General features: G+C 34.4%; 1 protein-coding gene across 1 annotated transcript; it reads right to left on the bottom strand.

Annotated features, from left to right (window-relative positions):
* Positions 1 to 280: 280 nt before the first annotated feature.
* LOC126736215 (4-pyridoxate dehydrogenase-like) lies at positions 281 to 14337 on the bottom strand. Its single transcript, XM_050440470.1, has 7 exons — positions 14001 to 14337; positions 5900 to 6112; positions 1816 to 2078; positions 1324 to 1760; positions 1066 to 1266; positions 662 to 1007; positions 281 to 606 (listed from the first exon to the last, which is right to left on the bottom strand). Exons 1-7 carry the CDS (start codon positions 14299 to 14301, stop codon positions 361 to 363), a joined length of 2007 nt encoding a protein of 668 aa, XP_050296427.1. The 5' UTR covers positions 14302 to 14337; the 3' UTR covers positions 281 to 360.
* Positions 14338 to 14995: the final 658 nt, after the last annotated feature.

The following is a 14995-nucleotide window of genomic DNA, read 5'->3' as shown; positions in this document are numbered from 1 at the left end:
GCTATACTTATTCATGCCGCTTTGTATAGACAAACAAAATGCAATTTGTCCAAGGTTGAGAACACAGTTTTTCAAAGTTTTTTAGGATATAATCAATACCAGATTGTCTGCATATAAGTACATCATTTGCATAATTTTTGATCAATTTTTCGGGTATATCATATTTTCGATAAATTTCTTGCCAGACACGTAGCAGTTTTTGCTTATTTGCCAAAATTACAAAAAATGGACAAAATGCATCTAGAAAGTCTGCTCCTCATCTAAAGAATGTGAAAACGCATTTACTTATTATAATTCATATTTATTTACAATTACCCAACTAGATAACAAGAAATTGTTCTAACTAATGCCTATAAAGCACTACTTTTTATATAATCTAGCGTGGCCACTAAAAGAATCAAAATCGGAATGTTCCTTCTTAATCTCGTCTGAAATTTTCTCGGCAATCATGACCACAGCTGCGTTAGGATGGCCGGAAATGTGTTCCGGCATAATACCAGCATCTACAACTCTTAACTTATTAATACCATGAACCTTTAATTGGTGGTTCACCACTGAAGTCTTTGGGTCCGGGCCCATGGAGGTGGTACCGATAGGATGAAACAGCTAAAAAAGTGTTGGTGAGTCGAATAACATCACTAATTAACTTACTAGTACTTACAGTAGTGGCTATACTTCTTAGAGCACAGTACCACCACTCCTTACTCAGCTGCTCAAATCTCCAGTCGCAATCAGGAAAGGGAATTACCAAAAATTCGGCTCCAATTTCTTTAAAGGCTCGCGTGTCGTTCAATTGTAACGCAGCCAAAACTCCCAGGTACATATTTTCGATGTCCTTCTGTTCCGGGTCAGAAAAGTAGTTGGTGTCGATCAGAGGCCAATCGCGCGGATCCTTGGATTGTAAGGTCACTGTGCCCCGTGACCTTGGATGGAGCAGTTCGATATTGACGCAGAAATCGGTAAGTCCGTTCAAGTTCCTAAAGGCTTCGATGTGGGCGTCGTCAAATCTTAAAAAAAGAAACGAAAATTCGACTGTTCGCAAAAAAAAGTTTCGAATCTACTGACCCTAAAACGTACGCCAAATCCGAGGTGAGCAGCGGCGGGCCAAAGAAAAATAACTCGATCTCCGGTTGGCTACCCTCGGGGCCCTCAAAATTGAAGAAGCTAATTGCGGTTTGGCCTAAACTGGGCGTCAGGGGGCGCTTGTTTTGCGTCCACAATTTTACATGCTCCGAGATGCTTTGGTCGTAGAATTTGTGTGGGGTCCTAAAATCATTTATGAACCACTTTTGCATTCAGTTTACTAATCAATCAATTCCTTACCGATAGAATACTCCAGGAAAGAACAAATGGTCTTGCATGTTCCTGCCTACGGGTAAATCTTGAATAATATCGATTCCGTGGCGGTACAACTCCTGCGCTGGCCCTATGCCCGACAGCATAAGAATCTGGGGTGAATTAATCGAACCAGCTGCGAGCAGAACCTCCTTTTTCGCCAACGCTATGCAGGTTTTTCCGTTCTTCACATACTCCACCCCATAAGCCGTCTTATCAGCTATTAGTATTTTCGTTACGTACGAGTTGGTGCTCACTTTCAAGTTTTTCCGATGCCTTATAGGGTTAAGGAACGCATGTGCAGTACTGGCCCTGACGTTTCTGTCTATGAAGAACTGCAGTCTGGAGACTCCATCCTGGTCTTCCCCGTTGTAGTCCAGCATACGTTTGCCGATCTCTCGGTGTCCTTTTAATATGGCTTCAGACTGAAAAACAACCGGTTAAACAACATGATAACAGTCGTACGTAGAACCGACCTACAATCAAAGGTATGTCATCGGGTATCCCAGTTCTCTGGGGTCCGTCGAACCCGTGGTACTCCCTGTCGATGTTATCGGTGAAAGTTGCGTGTTCCGGTTTCCGGAAATAGGGCAACACGTCATCGTAGCTCCATCCGGGATTCCCCAGGGCCTCCCATTTGTCGAAATCCAGTCGGTTACCGCGCACGTACATTCCGAAGTTGATGACGCTGCTGCCGCCTAACACGTGACCCCTTGGATATGCGCATGCTTGATTTCGTGAGCCTTAAAGTACAGAACTTTTTAGCGAATTTAATTTTGTTGAGGTAATGTTATGTTATATGTCTCCAAGAGATGGCAGGAAGTATGGTATAGTAGCTCCTCCCCTTTTCTTTTTTTCCAAGATGACGTCCATTGACGTAGAAATGACAATTTTCACTTTAGTACAGTTCAAAAGGGCCTAAATTAGAAATAAATGGTCCCTGGTCTCATTCTTTGGGAGTTGTTACCCAGACAGCACAAATATGGCTTATGGAGATCCACCAAAGGTTTCCTCTCTTTGGAAATATAAAGTTCAGTGGACATTGACGTAATGAATGTGCCTGGGATGATACAAATGACACAAAAGTATACGGCCATAATGAGTAAAATTGTCCTCTGGACGAATAATTTATTAATGCAACAGAATATATAAAATATGTCCCTTCTAGATAAAGTCATCTTCTAAATGAGGAAAATTTGGCTCATCCATAATACAAAGTGTTCGGAAAATGTATTGTTAATTGAAAATGTATAGGCTCAAAATCTTGATGAAGGCATAGCTCGCTTACAGAACTTTAAAAGGCAATTTCTAAGTTAATGTTACTAGATTAAACAACCAGTAATCAAATGTCATAATATACAGCATATTCTATTTAAAAAAATGAATATTTCTACTTTCTTACCGGAAATACCAAGACTATGAAAATGATTGAATTGTTTGTAACCAATAACCCAGAACGCTGCCAAATTTAATATTTTCCTGTAACCCATCGATGCAGTTCTCAAAGGAGCACCCGGTATATTAATAAATACACGCTAATAGCCATTTCTATGATCCTACCTACAACTGTTGGCTCTAGATCTACCATAACTGCTCGCGACATTTTCAGTATTAATTGTACTTTTGATGTCAATAATTTTCAACCCTTATCATAATGAAACTGGAATTATTAATTATAATATTGATTTTTTTTATTGTTTTGATTTCATTGATGTCAAAAGTCATATTATAGTCAATGGGATCTCAGATATCTCTTTTTTTTTATGGTAAACACAAGCACAAGAGAAAAGTCCTTTGTCACTCTTGGAGTGGTGCTTGCGCGAAGATATTTGTGGGCATTTATCTTTGAATCGCTGCAGGTTGTATGCGTCAGGAAATATGTGAGGTGGAAGCCCATTCCACAACGAATATGTTCTCCAGATTAATGAGTCCCGATACAGCGACGTTCTTGGGGTAGGCAGGTGGATTCGATGTTGATGAGCACTTACCGTGATAATAACGGTAGAATAAACAGAGATCAGCCACCTTTCTCCTGTGCTCCAGACTATCCAGACTCTTTGTCAGTTCTGGTTTGTCGATAAGACGAATAGCTCTCTTCTATATAGAACCCAGCAGGTTTAAACTATGCTTGGGTGCAGAGCTCCAGACATGCGAGCAATACTCGAGGGAAGGGCGTATTTGAGTCTTATAAAGAGTCAGTAGCTGTTCTGGAGTATACAGTTTTTTTGTTTTGAAAAGCACTCCGAGTTTTTTGGATATGTTTTGATTGTTCATGATTTCATTGGCAATGTTTTTTAACACACCCTTGGCAAATATGGCGGTGTTTTGCCTTGCGAGTGCAGAGTAGAATTGGACGCAAAGAGTTTACCCAGTAAGTTGGCTTTTTCCCTTGCTGTTACCGCGATAGAACCATCATTTGCTGTTAGGGGTGGCAAGGCCGACTTAGCAAAACCTTGACAAATGGCTTTCGATACCGACCAGAAAGATCTTGTTCCATTTGGGCAGTTTAGCAGTTTGTTTTTGATCCTGTTGTTGTGACTCTCTTTGCATTCATCAATAATTCGCTTGCAGCTATTTTTGGAGGCTAAAAAGTTCCTCCGATTTTCGATGGAAGGATGATGACGCCATTTGCGATATGCTCCGTTTTTAGTGTTTACTGCCTTTTTGCAATTCAGGTTGAACCATTGCTTGTTGTTTGATCTGCATTTAGTAGAAAAAGGGATATAAGCTTCCATTCCTGCCAAGATCGTCTCTGTAATTTGGTTTGCACATTCTGAGATGTTATTGGTTCTAAAGCAGACTTAGAATGAGCGATAAAATTCCCGAAGATGGTTTCACTCTGCTGATTTATAGTGCCATACCTTCTGCGGCATCGGAGGATCCTGCGTTTTAGCCTCCAATTGGCAAGAGACTGTTATCAATTTGTGGTCCGATGTTCCTAGGGGGGCATGTACTGATACAGTGTACGAGTCAGGGTCTGAAGCCAAGACCAGATCTAGGAGACTCGCGAACTCGCCGTCTCGATCGGGGATTCTGGTAGGTTCCTCCACAAGCTGCATATGGTGGCAAATAGTTCAGCTTCTCGTCCTTCATCGTCGTTCTTGTTGCAGAAATCTCTTATGAATACTAAATACCATAGTGCAGAATTAAAAATGTGATATTGTTAAATCCTAACTTTTCCAAGGTTTTTTGTTTAGTGTTTAGTTACCCAAGAAAGGTCAATTCCATTGATAAGTCCTATAATTTCCTTTGCCATCTGGTTGGTATGCAGGTATTTTTATATAATAAGGCAAAAGGTTAAAATTTAGCCATCAATACTTCTTATACCCAGTTAATGTATTGGAGACCCTCAATCTGGTTATTCTTTCACTCTCAGGCCTTCTCCTTTTCTTTGCATGTTTCTGGTCTACTGCTCCAAAAATCAGAAATCTTCTTAAACCATAGATATCCAATAACTTCCACTACATCTACATTGACTTCCACCTTTAAAAAGTTCTATCCAGGTCCTATACTACATCCATCTTAGACCAAGGTTTAATCTATTTTGTGATGTATAGCGAACTATGCAATCAGTAATTAATAATGGGCAGGCTATAGGCAATTAGTACAATGATTGTACCTATTTATACTGGCACAGTTCATGAATAATTCATGTACGGCATCGATAATAAAATATAATGATAAATACACTAAATGGAACTGTGAAAGCGTCTCCTCACAAGTAAATAAGCAACTCGACTCGACTCATTGCTTTTTATAGAACAAAAAACGAAGAGGATTCAGTTCTCTACAATTTTGGTCTTGTGTAATAAGGCTGTAAAACCTACGGGAACCAAGTTAGAGGGTGCCAAAGTCACCAGAACGCAGTTTTCTACAGTTTTCTTTCACTTTTCAAGAGGAAATAAATTATCTTATAACACGTAAAGCTTGGACGAAAAAAGGGCTGTAGACTTGATTTTTTGCAAACACACGACAAATTGTTACACTTTCAAACTCGGTGTATACACCATATATCTCAGAGACTCACGTTTTTTAGAGGATGCAGGGGTGTAGGAAAATCGAATCCAGAAACTTTGTAGCGTTTATCAAAAACGGAAGGGGGAGAGGATACACATCTGCTTTTCTAGTAAGACTCCTAAAGTATGAACTCAGGGATCATTTTTGCCATTATAGTGGGAGTTGAAACTGTAATTACATCTACAATTACTTATAACTGCAAAGGAGCAAGACGCAATTACTTTTCATAATTTACGAGTAAATAGGCCGTGGCTTCAAAATACCAGCATCATATAAATGCAACAAAACCGCCCGTCATATTGATCGAAAATTATTAATTAAAGAAAAATCGAAATTTTGCATGGTATTACTCAAGAAATGGCTTAGAAATAAATTACAATTATTGCGCCAAATTGGATATTAAGTAAACGTTGTGATTGTTTCGACAGCTTCACTGCCAAGGCCTAAATACATTCGATTTTACCCTAAATAATTATAATGCAAATCATTTTTAATATAACAACTTATTCTGTATGTATGTATTTCCTCCCTTGCTATGTAATCTTACCAAGGCATCCGAATTTTTGTTTTGTGGTGTTATATCCCCAATTTATCCCCGATTGGTGCATGTAGATGTTCATTCCCAACATGTTGGTGAGTGTGGGAGCCTCATCTCCAGCCTCCAGGGCTAGAACCGTGTATTTCTCTTCTGTTAGTCGATTCGCTAAAACTCCTCCCGCCGTACCAGTTCCGACAATTATGAAGTCGAATTTTTCGTGATCTGTCAATTAAATAATTAATTTTAGCATTACTTGAAGGAAGACTGTTAAAATGAAGGAAGTAACGGTCGATTGATTATATTGCCAAAATTATTTGCAATATTAGTGTATAAATAACTGTTTGACCCGGTACAAGAATTCAAGGCTAATAAAAAGGAATTTGCAACTTGCAATGTTTAGAATGCAAGGGTAAACCTGAGGTTCCTGTAAGAATAAAAATTTTCTTTCAAAAATTTTTCTCAATCTTTCTCTGTAGTAAAGAATTTCAAATTTTGCGCCAATTGTCACACCCTGATAGAAGTAGCTGTTGACAGGTTCGATCTTGTAGGAGGAGGAAAAGAAAAACACAGTTATTGATTTGATTTTCTATGTACGAGCCTGTAGGATCAAAAACTTCTTTCCAATGATTTCTTGATTCTTTCTATAGTAAAGAATTTCAAATTTGGCGGCAACTGTCACACTTTTATATGAGTTGACAGTTGACAGGTAGGAGTTTAAAAGATGGAAAGAGAAAATATATTTTTTTGCATAAAAGGAGGAGTAGGAGAGGCCAAAATGACTGTCGATCGAACGGTTTATGTCTATTTTATCTATGTTCAAATTTCGCGCTTTTGTAGGACCAAAACTCCCTTCCAAAGATTTTATCTATAAAACAGAACTTCAAATTTTTGCGTCAATCATAATGTCACTTGTCACTTTTCAAATGCTTAGACAGTGCTGTCTGTCACTTTCAACTCGCTGTAGGCAACCCACAACACGGTGTTCTTTGAACATTTTCTTCCCTAGTCAGTTTATAAAATTAATTTAAACTTCAAGATGAACAAATGAATTGAAAGAACTCGTCCATTATCTCAAAGAGACCTACGTAACTACTGTACTGCTGAGTACTTAGCAGGTCATCTAGCTATAAGGTCTGATGATGCTTTATTAGCCAAACATGTTATTTGATTAATACATATAAAAAGACATTTTGAGACTGAGACTTAGAGTGAACAAATTAAATATAAAAAATGTGTTTGTCGCTAATATACAGACTATATGCCATAAAAATTTACTAAATATTTAAAAATAACAATGGTGGCTAAGCTTGATTCTTTTAATAGTGATTTTGAAACGCCCTGCATATATTTAGATACAATACAACAAAAATTATAAATTCCTAACAAAATATTTCATCAATTAAGTAAATATTATGAATTTATTCCTCACGAAGTTCCGACACATCTTCGTGCGACCGACCGTTCACTAGAAAAAGCGAATAATGTGGTCGAATTTAATGAATTTTGTAACAAATAGAAACTTGTTAATGTAAATAGATACGATTAATCAAAAGGAGGCACTTTTTGACCTCTATAAGACGTCACGTTCAAATTGAAAATCCGACGTTTTGTCTTTCAGAAATCTTTCAGAATTGTTACGTATATATATATATACGACCCTGGAATTTTTATGTAACCTTTTTGGGCCGAATAAATATTGAAATCATGACCACTATCTTTGTCTGACACGTATAGTCTTTGCGTAAGTTTTCAGCCCTGTAATGAATTTCCTCATTTTCGTTTTTTAATTTTAGTATGAGCAAATTAAAGAAAATGTTAATTTTAAGTTCCAAGGCAATTTTTTAGGTTTGAGGCATTTGAGGTCATTCTTGTATTTTATTCCAGGAAATTGAAGTAATTTTAGGTTTCTTCCATTTAGGTATTTAAAGTCTTTTTTTTATTCTTAGGAAACTATAGCAATATTTCAGGTTTCTACACCTCCTAGGTCTTTGGAAATCAATCTTAATGGCTTTCAAAGCATTTTAAGTAATTTTTTATTTTATTCCAGGCACACTTTTTAATATTTCTGGTTTTATCTGTTTCCAGATTTTTTAAGTATTTTTCAATTTTATTCCAGGCATTTGACCTAATTTTAATGTTTTTTCATCCAGGTACTTAAAGCCTTAACAAATTTTTATGTTCCAAGGAAATTAAAGCAATTTTTCAAAGTTTTCTGGTTCTCCAGGTCATTATTGGGAATTATTAGGTTACAAATATTTTTACCGTCATTTTTTACGTAATCCATAAATTTGAAATAATTTTCCTTGCTTCTGGAAAAACATTCCAGGCACAGGAATAAGCTTTTTTAAATTTATTAATTTATTTTTCAAACATTCCAATCGACAATATTTAACAACTGTAGAAGAACCGTCAGTAGATTATTTAGTTTAAAAATTAAAGAAGTTCATGAACTTTTCTATAGAATAAATTATCTTTGACTTTAATTTTTCCTGTAAATCTTTTATTTCTGATGGCAAGGTGTTACATTACATTTTAAGGCCAATAACATTTGCAAAATTAAATTGTATTTGTGTTCTTTATAAAGGTATACAACAGCATTCATGGTGTTTAGAAAATGCTGTTGTTGAATAGCTTTTTTTATGTTGATGAATATTTAAACATAAATGTTTCTAAGACATATGTTCCTGTAACTGTGAGAAAGATTTTTGTCTTATAAATCCTTCAAAGAGATTCCCCAAAATGAGATTCCATACCTTAATACCGAGTCAACTTGTGCATAATATAACAATAATAATTCACTATTATTAGGGCACTATTAAGTCTACCAATAACATGATCACAAATATCACAATGGGATTTCCAGTCACGAGATAAATCCATATATATTCCTTAACATTATCAACACTATTTATTTCTGTGTCATCTATATGGAGAATCTGATATATTGTGTTTTACTTCTATTAAAATAAAGGCAGTTTTCTGAAAACTTTTAAGTGTCAGCAAAAGAAGTAATTGAAACATCTCTGATTATTAAAGTTCATTTGTATATAACAGATAAAGTACAGGGCCCAATACTGGCCTTGAGGCACACCCATGGTTCACACCCATAATTTATAGTAGTATTGCAGCCAGATACTGCATAGGAAATATTAATATATTAATATCTATTTTTTGAAAAAGATTCAGAACCATAATTCACCCAGTCAAACTCAAACTCAAAAATGCTTTATTGTCAATATAAACATAGAAGTTGTAGACAAAGCCAATTGACTGTACATTAAAGGAATAAAAACGAGACACTAATTTAAAATAAAATAAAATTATATAAAACTTTGAAAAATACTTAAATGCTAATCATTAAAAAATTCACCTAAACTATAGTACGCTTTACTAGCAAGAAATATTATTTTGGTCCTTGTACGTAGGCTTTTTTCAGTCTTAAGTTGTCTTATTTCTAGTGTAAGTTTATTAAACAGCTTTCTACCTCCATATATGATAGAGCTACTGACAAGTTCAAAATGATGAATTGGGTAGCCTCAACAAATAATTTTGTCGCGTATTATAGTGGCTTCCTAAGTGGAGTTCCTGTTTATATTTTCTAAAAACCAAGCAAACTGTTTCCAAAATAAAAATACAACACAGGGTTAAAATATTATGACTTACAAAAAGCGGGCGACATAAGTGACGAGGTTTGGCCCCACATAGATATCTAATGGCCCTTTTCTGGAGTACAAACACTGAACTAAAAAGTGAATTTGAACATGAACCCCAAAAGCAAATTCCATATCGAAGGTGCGACTCGATAATCGCGAAGTATGCAGATCTGGCGATGGAGAAATTAAGACTGGTGGCAATAATCCTTAGGGCGTAGCAGCCTGATGAGACTTTTCTACATACATTCACAATATGGTCTTCAAATTTATGGAAAGACCCAAAAACTTACTGAACGGTGGCATGGCGATGGCTTCATTATTTAAACATATATCATTTGTATTACATTTAAAATAAAAGATATTTGTTTTGGAAACATTAAATGTCAAAAAATTTGCATCACACCAGTCTTTTATTTTTAACAAATCTGCACGTATATTGGCCTCCATTTGAGAAACATCAGAGTCGTGCCAGAGGATGGTGGTATCATCGGCAAACAATGTAAATTTGCCAGTTACCTGCAGTTGTGGCAGATCGTTCACATAAATGAGAAAAAGTAAAGGACCAAATACTGATCCTTGCGGAACACCCACATTTATGTTAAGTTCCTTAGAGATACCACCATTAAATTTGACAGGCTGGACACGATTTAATAAGTAGGAACGAAACCACTCAAGGGCAGTTCCTCTGAAACCATAGAGCTCCAGTTTCATTAGCAGCACTCTGTGACTCACGCAGTCAAATGCCTTGGACAAGTCACAGAATACCGCTGCTGCAACTTCACCAACATTCAATCGGTTGTACAGGGTGCTCTAGAAAGCTAAAGATAGCATCATTTGTGCTCACAGACTCACGAAAGTTAAACTGCTGAAGGGCCAAACCTATTTAAAAATGAAACCATCCTCACCTTAATGAGTTACTAGCAATATCACAGTAGAAGGAATTGAGGACATTGGAATCTAAGGTACTTGGAATAACCAAGACATTATTTTTGCCCCTTAGGTCATTTAAAATCTTCCAAGACTCTTTTGCTCTGTCGGAGGAATTATTTATCCTCCTTTGAAAGTAGGTCCACTTAGCCATTTTGATTGAGTTTCTGTAAATCTTGCGGTATCTGTTATAATAATTTAAAAATGTTGCATTGTTCATAGCGTATTTCCTAATGTAAAAAAGGGAGCGCATATTTTTTCCCAGATACTCGTAAACCCTTAGTATACCAAGGTTTTCTATTTCGTTTCTTAATAATGACAACAGGAAAAGCAGTGTTAAAATTGTTTAATACTATTTGATGAAAGCTATGCAGAGGGTTAACAGTAGTCAATACATTATTCCAACTTGACATATTGCAAAGCAAAGAGAATTTGCGGACATTAGCTCTAGTATAAAGTCTATCGCGTCCAAACTTATTAGTCGAAAGCCATGCTAAGATGCAGCAATAGATAGTATAATTCACAAGTTCGCAATAAAGAGCGTGCATGGCAGAATATGTGGATTTATTTTTGTGAGACCCTAAGTATTCATTTTTCATCAAATACATAGTCTATCCAGAAATTCAAGAATTTTTGAAAAAGGAGAACGTAAGGTTAAGGGCCCATAATTTTCCATAAGGTATTCCATTATAATTTTATGGACGGATAGAATACTTTTCTTATTTTTAAAATTGAGGGAAAATTTCCCATGCAAAACGATGAATTTACTAAATATGTTAATTAGCAAGTAACTTCAAGTAGCACTTACTTAGCTTACTTTATAAAAAAGGAACGAGCAGAAGCTTTCTTGTGAGAAATTATTTATTATATTTGTTAAATTAAGAGCTGCATGCTTAAGAAGTGAATTAAATGAATTTGCCACAGTTTCAGGGTCATTTCTAATATTTGCATATTGGTCTAGTACCACTGCTCTTTCTTTGATTTATTAGATAAATTTTTAATTAAGTTCCATGCACATGATACAGAAACATTTAAAATCTTTTGTTGAAAATTTTGTTTTTTATTACAGGTAATTAATTCTTTGTGCTCTTTTTTTGAAGTTTTATAATTTTCTTTTAGGTCCTTATTACTTTTTAATAATCGAAATATTTTTTTTTTAAATTACTACTTGATTTTTTAAATTCATTTGTGACCCAAGTTTATTAGTCCTTTTATGACATTGTTTTGGTGAGAAGTACAAATCGAAGTAATGCTTAAATATATTAAAGAAATCGGAAGAACATAATATCTTATCAAACCATTAATAAGGGAGAGCAATTTTCACTGCTCAATGTGATTCTAAATTCACTTATTGACTCCTTGATTTTAAACTGAAATCCTGTGAGAATAATGGGTTTTATTCAAATCAAACATGTTTATTGATATTTATTTAAAAAAAAGTAAATTAAATAACGCATCTTCACTTAAGAACACTAATCAGTTAAAAGAGGTAAGCTTAAAACAACAACACTAAGTTTAAAGAGGTGAAAATTAGATATATGAAAAAAGCTTATAATACTTTCAATTATTAGATTTGCCACTATAAGCCACATTAAATTGTAACTTGTAAACACACTTCAACTTGCTATAAATACTACCAAACAATTTTAAGATATGAGACATTAATTTTTAAAAATAAATATAAAAAATAGTATTTAAAACTTCACAAGATTCTCTAAAAATCAATAAAAATGTAATAAGAAGAAATCACATCCATTTAGATTACGCCCTTTTTAAAATGAAAATCAATAAAAATATAATTTTTTTAAAATTTTTTTATCGTTTTCTGTTCTAGTTTACAAAACAATAGTTTTATCCCATATACATGTATTTTAATTTACCATTTTTATTCTTTTTAACATTGTCTGAGGCAGTAGATGAATTGACAGAATCCCTTAATTTGTTATTCCTAAGGATGGACATGTTATATGTTCAAAACATGTTGGATTAATAGTTTAATAAATTTAGTGGAGGATGACCGAATTACTTTTAGTTACCAATTTAATTTAATTTTTTACATGTTAAATATTCAAAATAACATATATCGATTTATGGTAAATAATTACTAAATTATCCACAATGTTTATATTTCCATAGCAAAAATTTACATAAATATGATCGATAATCGATGAGGTACTAGTAGAGGCAGTTTGTTGTTGTAGAGGCAGCATCTTGTTCGATCCTTGATTATATTACATAACCCAAATTCATGACAAACATTTATTAGATCATTATACTCTTTTACTATCATTTGTACTATTGCAGTTAAAATCACCACGAGTCGAGGCAGTTGGGAAAAAAGTGTAGTTCTTCAACTGCATGAAGAAATAATTATATATATTAAACCTATAATAATTGGAATCATTTGAGTGGTTAGATAGATACTAAAAGTATTAAAGGACTTATTCCAGGCAGTCGGGGATATTTCTCCACAACTGCCTGGAAGAAATAAAAATTACTTTAATTAATTCTAAGTTTTATATAAAATGCGGTTCGTTATTTTAGTCAAATTATTTCTTATTTCTTCTAGGCAATTATAATTACAGTAGTTTATTTTCCACAATGTTGATAAATTTTATTTTTCTTTCACAGTTTAGACAGTTTAGGTACGACTTTAGTTCTTGAACATAATATCCTATTTTTGATTCAGACTATGTATGTTTATTCCAGGAAGTCAAAAGCAGTGTATATTTTATTAAAATGTATTTTTTTCAGTAAATTAAGACTAATTTGCAGTTTCACAACTGCCTGGGAGAAATAACGATGTAGGTTCAAAAATATTTTTTCCAACTGTCTGAAAGTAATAAAAAATAATGGTGAATTATTGTTTGTGTTATTCAAAAAAAATAATTGCAACTGAAAAAGAAAATATGGAACATTTTAGATATATAACATATGAAGATTACATATTTATTTATGCCTGGTATACATATGTTTAGTTACGTAATATGACTGAAATGTACGAAAATGCCTGGAATAACATGAAAAAATACGTCAAAGAAACCATCAAATGCCTGAAATATATAAAAAATTCGCGTTCGACTATCTGGATACAAGAAGTATATCAACAATATCTGGAAGAAGAAAAAATTGAAGTTCCCGGCATAAAAGGATTATTTTAAGAAATTGACATTTATTTGTTATACATCCTTAATAGTTCATTATTATTTTGAGTAGTGATTGTTCTTGTAAACATGACATTGGCGTTAAAGCTTATTCCGCATACTGTCAAGAATAATAATGTTTACCGGAAAAACTGAACACATCGCTGCTAAAAATAATAATGAATGAAAAAAAACGTGAATACGGAAATTTCCCAAAAGTTTTCGAAAAAATTTTTTGATGTATTAAGACAGGGCGAATGAACATCTAAAAAGCTTCTGTTTCTAATATCCTGGCCCAGAAATACGCTCCCTTGAAATTACGACTCACCAAATTAATCAACACCCTATTATATAAAAAGAAACAAATTTACATTAATATGTACTTACCAGCACAACTATCCCCATTATGGTAAGAGGGTTGATAATATTGATCATTATTAACCGGAAGTACGTAGTGTCGGTAGTTGCTTATCACCCGGGCGATTTCGTCCGTTAAAAGTTTATCGTCGAAAAACAAAGGGTTGTAAACGTAGGGCGAGTACAGTTCCGATTCGTTTTTAATAAACCCCATCGCGGCGGGAAATTCGTACTGGTCGTGAAAATCATCGGGGGAAAAATCAGGAAAAAAATCACCGGAATGCACCCGTTTTACGGCGATTAGCGCAAGTACCAACGTTAAAAGAACCATTTTTCCCGCCTTAATGTCGATGGCGGACTGCGCCGATCGCCGGTACCGTTTTTCTTTTTATATTTTAGTGCGTTATGTGGTAAAATGGTTCTTGGTTTGACCTTAAGTTCAACAATCCGAAACTGGTTAATTTTTATTTGAAAAAACAAAAATCGATTGATTGATTGATTGGGTCCTGTAAAAGAATAAAGATGGGTTGTTCCAATGCTGATTTTTTGAGACTATCCCTAAAGGTGGTTCTGGCAAAAAATCAACACATTGATCAAGTCTTGAGGAGAAAAGCAAAGAGTTTAAGGGCTTAAGCTTAATAGGGGTTATAGTGTCGATGTTGGACATATAAAAAACAATTTTTACATATCTTTCGTTTTTCTCTCTTTCATTTTTTATATGGGTGCCACCACCCTTAATTGTTAAAAAAGAAACTTTAAATATTAGATTTTAAATATTATTCTTGTGAATTTGTGACCAGGGATTGTGTATTAGAAGTGCTATTTTCTGGGTGCATTGGTCAATTGTTAAACCACGTTACTTTTATCGTAAACATTTAACTGGTACCTCTGCCTTCTGACCTATTTTCTAAAGATTTTTTGTCATCTTACACAATAAAAATGAAATTTATATTTGAAGTACAGGCATATACCGTGCATTCACGATAAGAGGAACAAGTTGATTTAAAAATTTTTCTTCGTACATT

Source organism: Anthonomus grandis, chromosome 5 (assembly GCF_022605725.1).
Source record: "Anthonomus grandis grandis chromosome 5, icAntGran1.3, whole genome shotgun sequence".
Lineage (NCBI taxonomy): Eukaryota > Metazoa > Arthropoda > Insecta > Coleoptera > Curculionidae > Anthonomus > Anthonomus grandis.
This window is presented reverse-complemented; position numbering and strand designations above follow the sequence as displayed.

What these genes read in the sequence shown, in the direction of transcription:
- LOC126736215 (XM_050440470.1), bottom strand. Translation starts at nt 14,301, where the DNA reads ATGGTTCTTTTAACGTTGGTACTTGCGCTAATCGCCGTAAAACGGGTG. An exon ending in TAATGGGGATAGTTGTGCTG is followed by an intron (nt 6,113 to 14,000) that starts GTAAGTACATAT and finishes TTTAATTGACAG; the next exon opens with ATCACGAAAAATTCGACTTC. An exon ending in GATTTGGCGTACGTTTTAGG is followed by an intron (nt 1,008 to 1,065) that starts GTCAGTAGATTC and finishes TCTTTTTTTAAG; the next exon opens with ATTTGACGACGCCCACATCG.